Source organism: Mustelus asterias, chromosome 19 (assembly GCF_964213995.1).
Source record: "Mustelus asterias chromosome 19, sMusAst1.hap1.1, whole genome shotgun sequence".
In the NCBI taxonomy this organism is placed as follows: Eukaryota; Metazoa; Chordata; class Chondrichthyes; order Carcharhiniformes; family Triakidae; genus Mustelus; species Mustelus asterias.
Window position 1 is genome coordinate 81,594,227 of NC_135819.1, and position 18,258 is coordinate 81,612,484.

The 18,258-nt window shown below is 45.5% G+C and overlaps 1 protein-coding gene across 1 annotated transcript in view; it reads left to right on the forward strand.

Moving 5' to 3' along the window:
- The first annotated feature begins 1,907 nt into the window (after positions 1-1,907).
- tmem243b (transmembrane protein 243, mitochondrial b) overlaps positions 1,908-18,258 on the forward strand; it is a 36,091-nt gene continuing 19,740 nt past the window's right edge. Inside the window, exons 1-2 of the mRNA XM_078235998.1 lie at positions 1,908-1,963; positions 13,085-13,328. Coding sequence (XP_078092124.1) covers positions 13,251-13,328 — 78 coding nt within the window. The 5' untranslated portion in view covers positions 1,908-1,963; positions 13,085-13,250. The remainder of the gene's footprint in view (positions 1,964-13,084; positions 13,329-18,258) is intronic.

An 18,258-nucleotide genomic window follows, 5' to 3' on the forward strand; every position in this document is an offset into this window, starting at 1 on the left:
ACTTTTGATAGCTGTGACAAGTTCCACTACAGCACCTGAGTCAATCCACAACATTTTAAAACAAACAACAAAATTCTAAATAAAACAACCCACAACATTCTAAAAAAAAGACTGTTCATCCTAATACCTAATTTTAATGGATCATTTAACAAAATCGCCAAAAACTAAGCAGTTCTCCCTTGGGCCACACTCTATCTGTGTACCAAGTTCTGTTGAAATCAGTCCAGTAGTTTTTGGTGTATATTGTTTACAGACAAACAGATGTGGATGTCACAATCGGTAACGTCCCTGCCTCTGCTCCAGATGCTCAGAAATTGAGTCCCACTCTGGGACCAGGTGGGTTGCATTCATAACTAGTTGAGTATCAACTTGTAAATCCTTCCAACACACGCCAATGGCAGGCAATAAGAACGGGAGAGATTCCTGTTCAGCTGCAACCATCATTATCAGAAACTCCAGGTAACGCCATGCAAGTAAAAATGAATGGTGTCCCAGCAACTTAGACTCTTTGGGCCTCTTGTGCGACAACAATAATCTCTTCCTCAATGTCAACAAAATGAAGGAGATTGTCATCGACTTCAGGAAGCGTAGTGGAGGACATGCCCCCATTTACATCAACAGGGACGAAGTGGAAATGGTCGAGAGCTTCAAGTTTCGAGGTGTTCAGATCACCAACAACCTGTCCTGTCTCTCCATGCTGACGCTATAGTTAAGAAAGCCCACCAACGACTCTACTTTCCCAGGAGGCTAAGGAAATTTGGCATATCAGCTACAACTTTCACCAACTTTTACAGATGCACCATAGAAAGCATTCTTTCTGGTTGTATCACAGCTTGGTATGGCTCCTGCTCTGTTCAAGATGGCAAGGAACTACAAAGGGTCGTGAACGAAGCCCAATCCAGCACGCAAAACACTCTCCCATCCATTGACTTTGTCTGCAGTTTCCACTGACAATAATTAATCAAATCAAATCAAATCCTTGGGTGGCTGATTGGCTCAGTTGGGTGAGTGGCCAGCAGGAATCAGATTGGCGTTAATAGCACAGGGTTTGATACCCCATACCTGCTAGGGTGGATTTGAGACCTCATAGAATCATAGAAACCCTACAGTACAGAAAGAGGCCATTCGGCCCATCGAGTCTGCACCGACCACAATCCCACCCAGGCCCTATCCCCATATCCCTACATATTTTACCCACTAATCCCTCTAATCTACGCATCTCAGGACACTAAGGGGCAATTTTTCAGCATGGCCAATCAACCTAACCCGCACATCTTTGGACTGTGGGAGGAAACCGGAGCACCCGGAGGAAACCCACGCAGACATGAGGAGAATGTGCAAACTCCACACAGACAGTGACCCAAGCCAGGAATCGAACCCAGGTCCCTGGAGCTGTGAAGCAGCAGTGCTAACCACTGTGCTACCGTGCCGCCTCCTCTGCATCCTCTCCCTACCCATTGCCAAGTTTGCAACATCGTGGATCTGTCTTTGGACAACAAAGTGAAGGAGGAAATAACAGGGGCAAAAACAATACCTCTGACACTGAAGGTGGCTTCCAGGTATATAAGCAAAGAGAGATAAAGGTAAAATACTGTGGATGCTGGAATCTGAAACAAAAACAGAAATGCTGGAAAATCTCAGCCTCTGTGGAGAGAGAATAGAGCCAACGTTTCAAGCCTGCATCACCCTTCATGAATGTAAATGATTACAGAGGGTGAATGCTGAACTGGGAGGGAGAAGAGCTCCCACATCTGCACCTGGAAACATCTGGATCTGGATCTGGACACACCTGGATCTGCACCTGGAAACATCTGGATCTGGACACACCTGGATCTGGATCTGGACCCGGAGACGTTGCCTTTAAGCGCCGCCCCTTTAAGGGCAGCTGACGTCGCGCCGCTTGCGTTTGGCCGACAGTTTTGGGAGCAGCGGCGGTTGGAGCGGAGCCTGGAGCGGCGGCCCGGTGAGTGGGGGGCGGAGGGGAGAGAGACCCGGGCCCGGGGGGGGTCAGACCCGGGCCCGGGGGGAGGTCAGTGCCGGATCCCGGGGAGGGAGCAGTCGGTGCGGCGATCCCGGCCTCGCGGAACCCAGGCTCCGGCTCAGGGAGAGCGGCCGAGCTCGAGGCTGCGGCGGAGGCCCAGAGCGGGGGCTGTGTGTGTGTCCGGGGGGGTGGGGGCTGTGTGTGTGTCCGGGGGGGGGGTGGGGGCTGTGTGTGTGTCCGGGGGGGGGGTGGGGGCTGTGTGTGTGTCCGGGGGGTGGGGGCTGTGTGTGTGTCCGGGGGGGTGGGGGCTGTGTGTGTGTCCGGGGGGGTGGGGGCTGTGTGTGTGTCCGGGGGGGTGGGGGCTGTGTGTGTGTCCGGGGGGGTGGGGGCTGTGTGTGTGTCCGGGGGGGTGGGGGCTGTGTGTGTGTCCGGGGGGGTGGGGGCTGTGTGTGTGTGTGTCCCCAGGGGGGTGGGGGCTGTGTGTGTGTGTGTGTGTGTCCGGGGGGGCCGGGGCTGTGTGTGTGTGTGTCCAGGGGGGGTGGGGGCTGTGTGTGTGTCCAGGGGGGGGGGGTTGGGGGCTGTGTGTGTGTGTGTCCAGGGGGGTGGGGGCTGTGTGTGTGTGTGTCCAGGGGGGCGGTTGGGGGCTGTGTGTGTGTGTGTCCAGGGGGGTGGGGGCTGTGTGTGTGTGTGTCCGGGGGGGGGGGGTGGGGGCTGTGTGTGTGTGTCCGGGGGGGTGGGGGCTGTGTGTGTGTGTGTCCCCAGGGGGGTGGGGGCTGTGTGTGTGTGTGTCCCCAGGGGGGTGGGGGCTGTGTGTGTCCCCAGGGGGGTGGGGGCTGTGTGTGTGTGTGTGTGTCCGGGGGGCCGGGGCTGTGTGTGTGTGTGTCCGGGGGGGGTGGGGTGGGGGCTGTGTGTGTGTGTGTCCCCAGGGGGGTGGGGGCTGTGTGTGTGTGTGTCCCCAGGGGGGTGGGGGCTGTGTGTGTGTGTGTCCCCAGGGGGGTGGGGGCTGTGTGTGTGTGTGTCCCCAGGGGGGTGGGGGCTGTGTGTGTGTGTGTCCCCAGGGGGGTGGGGGCTGTGTGTGTGTCCGGGGGGGCCGGGGCTGTGTGTGTGTGTGTCCAGGGGGGGGTGGGGGCTGTGTGTGTGTCCAGGGGGGGGTTGGGGGCTGTGTGTGTGTGTCCAGGGGGTGGGGGCTGTGTGTGTGTGTGTGTCCAGGGGGGTGGGGGCTGTGTGTGTGTGTGTCCAGGGGGGTGGGGGCTGTGTGTGTGTGTGTCCAGGGGGGGGTGGGGGGGGGTGGGGGGGGTGGGGGCTGTGTGTGTGTGTCCGGGGGGGGGGGGGGGGCTGTGTGTGTGTGTGTCCGGGGGGGGGGGGGGGCTGTGTGTGTGTGTGTCCCCAGGGGGGTGGGGGCTGTGTGTGTGTGTGTCCCCAGGGGGGTGGGGGCTGTGTGTGTGTGTGTCCCCAGGGGGGTGGGGGCTGTGTGTGTGTGTGTCCCCAGGGGGGTGGGGGCTGTGTGTGTGTGTGTCCGGGGGGGTGGGGGCTGTGTGTGTATCCGGGGGGGCCGGGGCTGTGTGTGTGTGTGTCCAGGGGGGTGGGGGCTGTGTGTGTGTGTGTCCAGGGGGGTGGGGGCTGTGTGTGTGTGTCCAGGGGGGGTGGGGGCTGTGTGTGTGTGTCCAGGGGGGGTGGGGGCTGTGTGTGTGTGTCCAGGGGGGGTGGGGGCTGTGTGTGTGTGTGCGTGTGCGTGCGTCCGTCCGGGGGGGGGTGGGGGGTGGTGGGGGCTGTGTGTGTGTGTCCAGGGGATGGTCTATCTCTCCCCCCAGTCTGAGGCAGTGTGATGGGGGTTCCTTTCTGTCCTGCTGCAGTCTGCTCCAGCCATGGGGACATTGAGCTGGATCCAGTGTTGCTCTCTGCTGCTCCCAGTCTGACACTCAATGGGTTGTAAAGCCTGGTTTTTAATGTATTTATTTCTCCGAGTTACAAAGCCAGTGTGCAAGGGGCAAGCCACCTGATTGCTTGCTCCAAATTCTAATTCAAATTGAATCCAAGTGATGGTCCCGACAAAAGAGATGTACTGGATCCAAGCTGACAAGAGCAGGCATTACTCTTGATCTTAGCCAGAAGCCTGAGAAGCAATATCTTCCCCCCCCCCCCCACACAACCGGCTCAACCTCAGCTACTATTCTCCAACCTGACCCAGTGCACAGTGTGTTGTGTCCCCTCCCAGGTTCAGCAGGCGTTGCTGTGCTGATTTATTGCAATTAATCTCATATTGAGGATATTATGTGAGATTTATTGTGTGAGTCTCATGTTGGCTGATTGTATTGGTTTCTCTGACTGTTTGTTTGGTGATGTGAGAAACATATTTTTGAGTTTGTTGAAACACTTTCCTTTCCCTTAGTTAACTCAGTAAGAAATCTCACAACACCAGGTTAAAGTCCAATAGGTTTATTAGGAATCACGAGCTTTTGGAGCACTGCTCCTTCATCAGGTGAGTCGCGCGCCAAAAGCTCATGATTCCAAATAAACCTGTTGGACTTTAACCTGGTGTTGTGAGACTTCTCACTGTGCCCACCCCAGTCCAACGCCGGCATCTCCACATCTTGTTTAACTCGGCTATGTTGGTTTCTGTTGCTGGCTTGTCGGCGATATAACACTGGGTGTAAAAACAAAAAGTGCAAGAAATGCTCGGCAGGTCTAGCAACAAACAGATGTTTGACAAGAACCATTCATAATCAAATGTCTTGTTTAACCTGTTGCTCAAATGTTTTAAAATACTCTGCTTTTCTCGGATAATTTGTGGGAGAGTTGCATTTTTCAGGTCCACATGTAACAGTCTTTAGCTAAGCAAACTGCTTCACATTGCTACTGTGCAGTGGTTTTGCGAGTTGTAGTTTCCGATAACAGGATGCTGCCATCAGTCCTAAAAATGTTCTAGGCGGCACAGTGGTTAGCACTGCTGCCTCATAGTGCCAGGAACCCAGGTTTAATTCCAGCCTTGGGTCACTATCTGTAGTTTGCATGTTCTCCCCGTGTCTGCGTGGGTTTCCTCCGGGTGCTCCAGTTTCCTCCCACAGTCCAAAGATGTGAGGGTTAGGTTAATTGGCCATGACAAATTGCCCCTGAGTGTCAGGGGGACTAGTAGGATAAATATGTGGGGTTATGTGGATAGGACCTGGGTGGGATTGTTGTTGGTGCAGTCCCGATGGGCCAAATGGCCTTCTACACTGTAGATTCGATACCACACTTGAGCTGGCAGTAGAGGTGGGTACAATTACAACATTTAAAAGACATTTGGACAGGTACATGGATGGGAATGGTTTAGAAGGATATGGGTCATATGCAAGCAAATGGGACTAGTTCAGTTTAGGAACCCTGGTCTGCAGGGATGAGTTGGGCTGAAGGGCCTGTTTCCGTGCTGTATAACTCTATGACTCTGTAACTTAGTGTATGAATGAATGTGCCGGAGTGATGCCAGGTATGGAGGCCATACGTCCAGCAATTGGCTGATCAACTCGAACAGCATGTTCCTTAACTCTGCTTTCTCTCCTTATAGATACTGCCAGTCCTACAGAGATTTTCCAGCAGTCTCCCTTCTTGTTTCAGATTCCGGTATCCATAGTATTTTGCCTATTCTTTGTTCCTTCGGTTGTTTTTGTGATAAGCCGAGTATAGACCATACTCAACCAGTCCATGCTCGCAAACCCAAAACCAAATGTCTACTGTTAGGTGGGATTCTGTGATTGGGTAGCACTTGCTCAACAGCCCCGAGTGTGCTCACAACTACACCGACCAAATTAAAATAATCAGTCGAGCTCATAATGTGGCTCATTTACACTTACTGGAGATGACGTACGTTACACGCAGGGACCTGTTCTCCTCAACAGCAAAAAATGTCCAAGCTGTGCTCCTTTTCGAATTACCCGGGAGTTTGGGAAGCCTTTGTAGTTCCCTGTTTTCTCTATGGCAATGTCTTGACCAATCAGAATCAATTTGCCAACCAATCAGCACCCTTTTCTCCTGGCATATAAACTGTTGTGGCTATTTGAAATTTGGTATTCTTGCATCTGTCCTGATGAATGCAAGATGAAAAACTTTGGCAACTTGTCTCTTTTCAGCAATATTTTTTCTCTCTCTTTGGGTGCTACCAGATCAGGAGCACTGGTATCTGCTTGACAACCTGCTGACTGCTTGCATATATTGTGCTTTCCTTGGCGTTATGAGTAAAAGTTAGGGGAAAATGATTCCACACTTTGCTTATACATTGATTTGATATACCAGCCTGTTTAAGTCTAGGATCTGATGTATTGCATGTTGCACTGTGAAAAATTTTGTTTTTTGGCAAGTTTTTGGACTGTGGAAGTATTAGATACACATTGAAATGCAGCCATTACGGAACAATTAAGGGAAAAATAGTACTTCCTCTACAATGAGAGTTAACAATAGTTTGAAGTGTCACTTTATATCTTCACACTAAAGGTTTGCATTTATTTTTCTCTGACTCCACCGTGTCTATTTAGCTGTGGTTTCATGGTGCTGTCTTGTGAGAGGGTAATGTTGTAGCTGATATCAGTCTTTCACAATGCTTCTAGTTTACTCTTCCACTCGCTGCTTTCGGTCATGGCTGGCTAGAAGCAGAGCTGACAAATCCACTATTAGCTTTCAAAGTCCCATAATAGCGTTTGTTCCCCACCCGTACAGAGCAAGCTACACATCAGGCCTTTACGAGTGAAGGTGAAGCTGATTGTGGATAACGCTGGCTACTGTCAGCTGCATTTCAATCTTTGGGCTTCTGAAGAAGGGATACAAGAAATAGAAGCAGGAGTAGACCACCAGGCACTTCAAGGCTGCCCCACCATTCCATACGATCATGGCTGATCTATGCCAGCCTCAACTCCTTTTCTATGCCATTTCCTCACAGCCCTCAGATTTGTTTTATTTGTGAAGTGGTGGATTTTGCAGCTGCTTTTATTTTGTTGAAAGATAATCGCAGTCTTGAGTGTCCCAACCAGCCCATGTGCTCTGAATCTAAACAGCATATTAGCTGTATAATCTTCCCATTGCAGTATCTTTATTTATTTATTTATTAGCCACAAGTAGGCTTACGATAACACTGCAATTAAGTTACTGTGAAAATCCCCTCGTTGCCACACTCCAGCACCTGTTCGGGTACACTGAGGGAGAATTTAGCACTGCCAATGCACCCTAATCAGCACGTTTTTCAGACTGTGGGAGGAAACCGGAGCACCCGGAGGAAACCCACGCAGACACGGGGAGAACGTGCAGACTCCACACAGACAGTGACCCAAGCTGGTAATCGAACCAGGTCCCTGGCGCTGAGGCAGCAACGCCAACCATGCCGTCCCAGCAGTATCTGTTTCTAAGAGTACATGACGCTAGTGCAGTATTAAAATTAGTGTGTTATAAATCGGGTGTTGAGGTTTGAATTGACTCTGTAGTGAGACACTTTTTTGTGAAATGCTAATTCAATGGTTTTATTGTAAATGCAACCCTAAGTGATTACAATTTTGTCAATGACTGCAGTTGTGGGAGACATTTTGAGAAAAATAGATGAATTTGAAAAGTAGCACAAAGCAAATTGGAAAAGCGGCTAAGGGACAGGAGGGTTTTAAGCACAAATCCAACTTCAAACTCTAATATTCACTATCCAAAAATAACTTTCGAAATTTTGCTCATTTAGCTACATTACAGAATTATTATATCTGCTCAATGTTGAAGCAGGGCTATTATTATAATTAATATAGAAATATCCAGAATGTTCTGGAAACTAGATTGTGTCAGTTTATTTCAGATATTTGGGATTTGCTGTACAGCACACAAGTTGCCATTCAGTATGTGCTGTGCTGCATGGTACCTCAGAGAAAATAAAACATCAAAAGAAAGATTTGTATTTATATATTGTCGGGATGTCTCAAAGTGCTTTACAGCCAATTAAATATTTTAGTGCAATCCCTTGTAACGGAGGCAAAGTGGCAGCCAATTTGTACACAACAAGCTGTCACAAACAGCAATGTGATAATGACCGGATAGAGGGTATTCTGATTTTGTGATGTTCATTGAGGGATGAATATTATCCAGGACGTTGGAGAGAATTTCCTTGCTCCTCTTCAAAACAGCACCATGCAATCTTGTACGAGAGTGCAGACAGGATCATCAAAAAAAACACGCTTCCAACAGTGTAGCAGTCCCTCAGTACTTCAGTGGAGTGTCAGTGTGGATCCTGTGCTCAGGTTTATGGTGTGAGGCTTAAACACACAACCTTCTGACTTGAGCAAGGTTGCTACCGTCCAGACCACAGCTGACAGAATGAACTGATAAGGATGTGGTCTCAGCCAGTGACTCCTATTGATTTCAAATATGCAACAGAGTAGAGCTTAATATGCTTTTCATTATTTGATCATCCAATTTAACATAAGTGTATTTAGTCCTTTGTGCCACCTCTGAAAGAGTAGTACTCCATGTTGTCCTCTCCCTGCTGTAGAAGCAGCAACCTGTAAATTCGAGCTAGGAGCTGCTGTGCAAGTGGGTGACCAGATTTCAGTCGAGGGGAAAAGGAAACCACAGCCTTCCGGAAGATATCTTAGCCATGAAATATTAATTGCTTTACTTCTAACTTCTCTTTGCATTGCCTATCTTCAGATAGCAAAGGAAGCAAAATATAACACCTTAGAAAGGGGAAAACATCTTCAAACCCAGACAGCTGAATTACCTAGCTTCCTCTTAAATAATTCCTTTTGTCGTTTTTTCTGTTTGTGGGTTTATTATATAAAGTACTGAGGAAATGGACAGCATACAGATGGCAGTAATGCAATCCAGTCATTCACCATGCATCATCGTTGAAGTATATTGCGAGACTGATTAGAATCACAGCATTCTTAAGAACTTATCAATGCTTTTACTTTAATTTTGTTCTGTATATAAACTAATTATAGGACTATAAAGCAATTCTACTGATTGATTTCCTTTTTACATTAATATTTTTTTTTCATAGGGCTAAAGATTGTTGTTGACTCATCTGCTTGGAGCTTTGAAAGTGTCTGTCTGTGTGTTCCAACTTTCTTTCCATCACATGGCTGACCAGGAATCTCTGTTGGAAGGGTTTACACTGATAGTCAACCTATATGTTATGAATGCACCATAATTGTCCTGGAGTGTGACCTGAACTTGGAGCTTCTGACTCAGAGGCAGGGATATTACCCACTTTGTCACTAGACCTTCCAGAGCAGAGCATAGTGAACCAAAGACTACAGAGAAACCCTGCTGATATCTGTGGTCTTTATGCTGGTTCATTGGGTCATTGTGATGTGTTCAAAATCCGTGATGTAATCAAAAAATAACAACCTGACATTCAATCTCGAGGGATACTTTTACCAAGTCCTGGCTCAGCAGAGCATCATTAGGCTTTAGAAACATAGAAAATAGGTCTGGGATTAGGCCACCCGGTCCTTTGAGCCTGCACTACCATTCAATATGATCATGGCTGATCATGCACTTTCAGTATCCCACTCCTGCTTTCTCTCCATACCCCTTGATCCCTTCAGCCACAAGGGCCACCACGTCCAGCTCCTTCTTGAACATATCTAATGAACTGGCCCCAACAGCTTTCTGTGGTAGAGAATTCCACAGGTTCACAACTCTGAGTTATGAAATTCTTCCACATCTCAGTCCTGAATGGCTTACCCCTTATTCATAGACTGTGACCCCTAGTTCTAGACTTCCCCAACATCAGGAGCATTCTTCCCGCATCTAGCCTGTCCAGTCCCATCAGGATTTAAAGTGTTTCTATGAGATCCCCTCTCATTCTTCTCAATTCCAGTGAGTACAAGCCCAGTTGATCCAATCTATCTTCATGTCAGTCCTGCCATTCCAGGAATCAGTCTGGTGAACCTTCGCTAGACTCCCTCAATAGCAAGAATGTCCTTCCCCAGACTAGGAGACCAAAACTGTAGGGACTCTATGATTCTGTTATATGATTCTATTCCAGATGTGGTATCACCAAAGCCCTGTAAAATCATTGCAAGACTTCTTCAATCCTGTCCCTGCATGCTAACCTTGTCCCTTTTGAACATCAACATTTATCAGTTTCACACCTTTATTTAAAAAAATCTTTCTATTCCTAAGACCAAAGTGAATAATCTCTCTCATCCCCACATGAGACTCCATCTGCCAACTTGTTGCTCACTCAGTTAACCAGCCTTTATCTCTGCGACCTCTGTGTCCTCCCTACAGCTTACCTTTCCACCTAGCTTTGTATCATCAGCAAATAAGACAGAGCGAGAGAGAAAAACTTATCTAAACCATTGTACCATAGATTGTAAAAGGCTGAGGCTGTTGTACTGATCCTTGTTGCACTTCTAATCAGAGCTTCTTGGTTCTAGTTAGGCTATCAGGAAAGATTTTATTGGAATGAACAACTATAATGTGAATAAAGCTGGCCTGTTGTTCAGCAAGAATGACCTGGATTTAGTGATAGCAATGACAGTGAATCAATCCCCAGTGTTTGCCATCATTGCTCTTCTGAAACTTCTAGGGTCCACGTACATATGGTTAAACTTGGAAACGTGCTGGCTTTTTCCCATAAGGTGTGTTGTTGAGGTCCGTGTAGACTGCAATCAAGTAGAAATTATTGAATTGATGTGAACTCCCACTTTTACGCTCTTAGACTTTCCATTAAAAGTTACGGTTTGTTGAGGGAGGTGTAACTGGATTTTGAAGTGTAAAACTTCATATTTACTGCCAGATAACCTCTGACCCTGGTACCAAAGGTTCTAACTTAATCCATTGTGTATGTCCCAATCTGTGCTCTCTGTGGCACAGTGGTTAGCATTGCTGCCTCGCAGTGCCAGAGACCTGGGTTCGATTCCCGGCTTGAGTCACAGTCTGTGCGGAGTCTGCATGGGTTTCCTCCGGGTGCCCCAGTTTCCTCCCACAATCCGAAAGACGTACTGGTTCGGTGCATTGGCCATGCTAAACTCTCCCTCAGCGTACCTGAACAGGTGCAGGAGTGTGGCGACTAGGGGATTTTCACTAACTTCATTGCAGTATTAATGTAAGCCTACTTATAACATTTTTTTAAAAAGTTAAAATATTAAAAAGTGAAGGTTAATCAGTGCTTTTAACTTCCTGGATGGAAATACCCAACAGAGCAGGTCAGGCACCATTCATAGAGCAAGAAAAACAATTACATTTTCAGGTTGTTGATCTTTTGTTGGAACTGCATTTTACTTCAATGTTTGCTATCTGTGAGAATACTTCAGTGTGATTGACTGCTTGATGACATTGCTGCTGCTCGTTGCCAGAGTTGGACTTCTTTCAGAATCAAAGTACTTTGGAAAAGGGGAAATCCAACCCACATAGATCACTGGATTCTTGAGGGCAATATTAACCCGTCAGTGGCAAGTGTCGTTGCTTCATGCTAGCCATAAAAGTCCTGGTCATTATAATCCTGGCCTTGCATTTTATTGAAACTCATTTTTTAAGATTAGTTTGTTGAAAGCTGTGTTGAAGGAAATCGTGTACAGGATTTTGAGTTGGATTCCCAGAATTCTGATGTAAATACTATGAAGCTGAAGAATGTAAAAATGATCTTGTTAAATGAGGAAATGGCATGTGGAGATGAGCCGTTCTTCACAATTGGAATGTACACTTCAGGTTTTATCTTTCAGCAGCTTTTGCTTTCAAATTAGAGTTCCCGGACCATAGAATCCCTACAGTGCAGAAGGAGGCTATTCGGCTCATTGAGTCTGCACTGACCGCAATCCCATCCAGGCCCTATTCCCCATGCATTTACCCTAGCTTGCCCCCCTAACAGTAAGGGGCAATTTAGCATGGCCAATCCACCTGACCTGCACATTTTTGGACGGTGGGAGGAAACCGGAGCACCTGGAGGAAACCCATGCAGACATGGGGAGAACGTGCAAACTCCACACAGACAGTGACCCAAGCCGGGAATCGAATCCGGGTGCCTGGCGCTGTGAGGCAGCAGTGCTAACCGCTGTTGCTGACGCTTTGGGTTCTGGGTGGGGATCCTGTGGATGTTGGTAATCACTGGGTTTTTGAATATTTCTGTGTTTGTTGAGTGAGCACACTAATTTCAGCAGCTGTACTGTTTTTTTTCTGCAGCAGTAGCATTGTTTTGCTTTGTTTAGTTAATGCCTTCTTCAAAATTATGGACAGACGATCCTCATGAGCTGGTATTTGTAGAGGATCCTTCACATACTTTTGTGGAAATCTCTGTGCTGCAGTATAAGGATAGACTTTGGAGTGAAGCATCAGTCCTTGAAAGGGGATGTGGGGAGGGCAAAATGAACAGTTTTTTGTTCCTATCACTCTGGGGAAATTCCATTTTGTTACAAATCCAGTAGAGGATTTTTTTGACTATTCCATGAATTTGGCAGTTACATGGAAGGGCTATTGACAATCTCGATGCAATATTCTGCAGCAAGATATTGATCAATTTTACAACATGGCTTTAACCAATTGCAATGCTCATTGATCTCTGTGTAATCCAATGTTTTTGGAGTTGTAATTAAACCAGAAACTGCTGGAAATGCTCAACAGATCTGGCAGCATCTGTGGAGAGAGAAACAGCGTTAACATTTCATGCTGAAGGGTCTTCGAACTGAAACTCTTGTTTGTCTCTCCTACGACACTGCCGGATCTTCTGAATATTTCCAGCCCTGTTCTGCTTGTTTTAAATTTCAGATATTCAGCACTTGCAGTATTTAGCTTTGAGTTGATCTGCTCCAGTATAGTTTCTGAAACCAAATCGGAGTACTAACTATTGGAGTGGCTGTTACTTTTAGAATGGGTATCATTGTGGAGAAAATTAGATATTGAAGTTTGTTTGCCTGCTGTTGCCAATAATAAAGACATGTCTTTGCATAGCGCTAAGTATATTTGAAGAACTTAATGGTTTAATGTAACTAAAATTAAGTTACATGAAAAAACATGGTCTGGCAGTGGCGTGTGTTGTTGGGAGACTGTTGATTTGTACAAAGGAAACCATTCATCTTGTCACAAGGCAAAGCAAACCAAAAGAGCAGTACGGGCACAAGTTCATTATGACTCACTCATTTATTTCTTTTATTTCAGAATCATTCACCATGAAAAACAAGTGGAAGTAGTCAGCAGCTGAAGTGCGTTCCATTAGATGTCTCCATGAATGAATATATTTTCCATAATGTACTCAGGATAACTTGTTTATAGAGAGCACAAGCAAGATTTTGGTCTGCATGAAAGTGTACCATCTAAAATTGCAATGGATGAATATTCCACAAGGACTTATGGCACTAGTGTGCAAGACAACAGGCCCTTGTTTGGAGAGACGTCAGCAAGGGTAAGGATGTATAGAAGACAACAGTTCATTGTGATCTCCAATTTTAAAGATTCAGAGATGAGTTTAGAGATGGATTTGGATAAAAGTATTATAGTTTCAAATTTGGTTTTCCACTGAAGCGCAAAGTAATTTGATTTTTTTTTCTTGTTCATTGCCTGCTTTAAGTTTGGTTTGAAATTGATGCATTATTTTTGAGTAAGTGATAAATGTGGTAATAATGTGGGAAAATGTGAAGTTGTTCATTTTGGAAGGGAGATCAAAAGAACAGTATTATTTATATGGAGGAAAACTGCAGAAAGCTGCTACACAAAGGGACTTGGGGGTACTTGTGCACGAAACATAGAAAGCTAGCAGACAGGTGCAGCATGTAGTCAGGAAGGCTAATGGAATGTTGGCCGTTATTTCAAAGGGGTTAGAGTATAAGAGTGAGGAAGTCTTGCTGCAAGTGTACTGGTGAGACCACATCTGGAGCACCGAGCAGTAATATATCAGGATATTGTTTCATTGGAGATAGTTCATAGAAGGTTCACTAAGGTGGTCCTGGGTATGGAGGGATTGTCTTCTGAGGAAAGGTTAAACAGTTTGATTTCTACTCATCGGAATTTAGAAGAATGAGAGGTGACGTCATTGAAACATATCGGAGTCTTAAGAGGCGGCTAAATACTGAAAGAATGTTTCCCCCTCCTGGGAGAGTCCAGGACCAGAAGGCATGGTCTCAGTTTAAGACTGAGATGGGGAGGAATTTCTTCTGAGGGGTGAGATTGTTAGGAACTCTTTGCCACAGGGAGCTGCGGGGATGGAGTCCTGGTGTATATTTAAGGATGGGATAGATTTTTGATCAGTAAGGGAATCAAGGGTTACGAGGTAAGTGCAGGAAAGTGGATATGCGGAATATCAGATCAGCCACGATCCTGTTGAAAGGTGAAGCAGGCTCGAGGAGCCAAACAGCCTACTCCTGTTCCAGTCCTATGATGGTGATAAAGTAACCGATACCTGAAGTAATCCTGTGAATTGCTGCCATGTCATGGTCTATAGAATTAACAGAGTGATACTTACCATTAAATATTATTTGCAAATTTCATTTGAAAGAACCTCTTAGTTTTTGATATTTAGAACCTCTTAAACAAGGAAAACAAACAGGAAAGTGGGATTATGTTAGTTCTGATGTGGAGCTTGTAGCAGCAAAGGTAAAGTGAACCATCTGCTGAAATATTATTGGTTCCAACAACACCACTTAAATACATGCTATTTATCCATTTAGCCCATTTTATGTTTGCTCTTTAATACTGTCTCCGCTTTTCCAAATCAGCTTTTGTTACATTGCATGTTTTCATGTGTTGTGCATAATGAGTTTATTCACAAAGGCCCCAATCCAACCTTGCCCCTTCCTTGCCTGAGGTGTGGTGATCCTCAGGTTAAATCATCACCAGTCAGCTCTCCCCCCTCAAAAGGGAAAGCAGCCTATGGTCATCTGGGACTGTGGTGACTTTTTTTTTGCATAATCTCTCCAAAATGGAAGCAAAATATGTGCTTTGTTTTACCAAATGAAATTGTAGCGGTAACTTACTACTGCTGTTATTTGTAATGTCACATTTTCTGCTCTTGCAACACAAGCACGTACAGGGAGATTTCATCTCTACTTGCAGCAAGATCATAAATACAAAGAACACATTTGCACTCCAGCTATAAATACTGTGCAGAGGAGTTCTTCTCAGTCTGAAATGTTGTTATTAAGCATGCACCAAGGAGTCAGTGTCAGATCGAGAAGATTAATTGGTGTACTTGCAAAAGCTTAATGTTTTATTTAACATTATTGATGAGTTTTTCAAACACTATAGCTTGGTATAGGGACAAAATCAGTGTTGCAGAGAAAGTGCATATTGAAGTACTGGATAATATAAATCACTAAAATTTGATTCTAGGGTGGCACGGTGGTTAGCACTGCTGCCTCAGCATCAGGGATCCAGGTTTGATTCTGGCCTTGGGTCACTGTCTGTGTGGAGTTTGCACGTTCTCCCTGTGTCTGCGTGGGTTTCCTCTGGGTGCTCTGGTTTCCTCCCACAGTCCAAATATGTGCAGGTCAGATAGATTGGGCATGTTAAATGCGTGCGGTTAAGAGGATAGGGTGGGGAGGTGGGTGGCTGGGTAAGATGCTCCTTTGGAGAGTTGGTACAGGCTTGATGGGCCGGTTGGCCTCTTTCTGCACTGCAGGGATTCTGTGGTTCTACGGTTGAACTCGCTGTTTACATACTGCAAGAAAAGCCAGGGGGATGAAAGGACAGTTAGTTCATCCTTCTACATTGCCTAAGCTGTCATGTTCCCAAGTATTTTGAATAATGCATATATTTTTACCTCTGTTCTGCTTGGCAGATGATTCCAAGCATTTATGATTAATTGAATGAAACTGTTCCCCAGTTATCTCCTTCAAATTTTTAAAACTAATTTCCGTTTGACTTATGTGGTCTTGGTGTATTTTCAAATGAATGAGGATTATTTTTTGTATTGTTTATAATATATTTTGGTGAGGATCTTCTATTTGCTTTCTGGACTGATCAAGCTTTGCAAATCCTCCTTCACTGTTTATCTTTACACCTGGGATCAGTTCTGAAGTTCAAGCTTTTCAGTAAATGCACCTTTTTGTAGTTATGGTTAGAAACTGAGCACAATATTCAATATGTGGGCAGATTGGTGCTGTCTAAACCTACAAACTGGTGTTTTTCTATTGCTTCTTTCAGTTGTTTCACTTTGTCTGAACGCTGAAAGTGTTCCCTTCTTGAGCCTCCGTATGCTTTCTATTGAATTCTGTTCATTGTGTGTGTATATATCGCCCTTTTTCCTAAACGTCTGACTATAGAACATCAAAGGAAGCATTACTGTTTATTCAATCTTTAAAATCCTCCAGAGTTTTGTCAGGTCTTCTGTTTCAAAGTACATTACGGTTGTTTAAGTTTCTGTACAGTTTCTCTTGGCTTTGAATCCATTATTTTCCCTGTTACTGGTGTTGGACCAGACTCTGTATATTTTAAATACACAGTGGCTGAATTTCCACAAGTTACTCTGGTAAACTGCTGTGAAATGAGCGATTGGGCACAGAAATTTGGATAGGGAGCTATTTCACCAGCTGTCCGATGCCATGTTTAGGATGGATGTAACACTTGATGTATAATAAGTCTGTCAAAGATGAATGGGCATAAGATAATGGAATGGATGTTATTAGAATATATCACACAATACTTTACCTGCCATTTATGCCATCACATCTTTGTGTTAATGTTGCAATCCTGTCACAATGAAGTGCATGTTCTAGTTAAGTGAGAGCAGCTGGGAAAGGTTCGGGCATTATACCTCAATATAGACGAGAACTGGTTTCCACCTGTGTGGGTGGGGAGGAAAAGGAAGCCTGTGTTTGTGTTCTCGATATATGTTGAGGAAACACTGGCTCCAGATTCCTCCTTTACTCAGTGAGCAGCACATTACAACATTGCAGAACTGTCATCTCCTTTTCTGTAAGAAGTTTAACAACACCAGATTAAAGTCCAACAGGTTTATTTGGTAGCAAATGCCACTAGCTTTCGGAGCGCTGCTCCTTCGTCAGGTGGAGTGGAGATCTGCTCACAAACAGGGCATACAGAGACACAAATTCAATTTACAGAATAATGACATTGTCTGTACCTTTAAGACTTGATTAGCTGTAAAGAATCGCATTCCAATCATTATTCTGTAAATTGAGTTTGTGTCTCTGTGCCCTGTTTGTGAGCAGATCTCCCACTCCACCTGACGAAGGAGCAGCGCTCCGAAAGCTAGTGGCGTTTGCTACCAAATAAACCTGTTGGACTTTAACCTGGTGTTGTTAGACTTCTTACTGTGTTTACCCCAGTCCAACGCCGGCATCTCCACATCATTTCCTTTTCTGCCATGGTCTTGTATGGTTTCTTTATTTAAGGATGTATCTTTTTAACTATTTGGAGACTGCTTATTTAGCACACTTCACATAATTGTAGAAATCTATAGCACAAAAGGAAGCCTTTCAGTCCGTCGTGCCGATGCTGGTTCATTGACAGAGCAGTTGGTGTTCAGTCCCATATAGATTCATAGAGGTTTACAGCATGGAAACAGGCTCTTCGGCCCAACTTGTCAATGCCGCACTCTTTGTTTTTAAACCTCTAAGCTAATCCCAATTGCCCGCATTTGGCCCATATCCCTCTATACTCATCGTACCCATGTAACTGTCTAAATGCTTTTTAAAAGACAAAATTGTACCCCTCTACTACTACCTTTGGCAGCTTGTTCCAGACACTCACCACCCTCTGTGTGAAAAAATTGCCCCTCTGGACACTTTTGTATCTCTCACCTCTCACCTTAAACCTATGCCCTCTAGTTTTAGACTCCCCTACCTTTGGGAAAAGATATTGACTATCTAGCTGATCTGTGCCCCTCATTATTTTATAGACCTCTATAAGATCACTACCGTTGTCCAGAACTCTGCAGGTTTTTCATCCTGAAGCATTTGTCCCACTCCATTTCAAAATCGTTGATGGGATTTTCCACCATTTTTTCACTCAGTTTTTGGGATGTGAAAACATTTCTCTTCCACTTCAAACCCCCCCCCCCCCCCCCCGCCCTGCCGCCAGAGGTTTGACCTCTGGTTATTGACTCACTTGCCAGAAGGAATGGTTTGTCTCAATCTACTCCTTATCAAAAGCTCTCCTCATCATCTTCAACCTCTATTGGTTCACCTCTTCACCCTATCTGTTCTGAGGAGAACAGTTCCAATTCAGCCTCTCTACATTATCTCATACCTGGTAACCTTCCACTCTGTTTCCCCTCTCGGGCCTTTCCATCTTTCCTGAAGTGTGCTTTGCAGGATTGTCCACAGTGCTGCAGCTGAAGACTAACCAGTCATTTATAAACTTCATTTTTTGATGGGAAT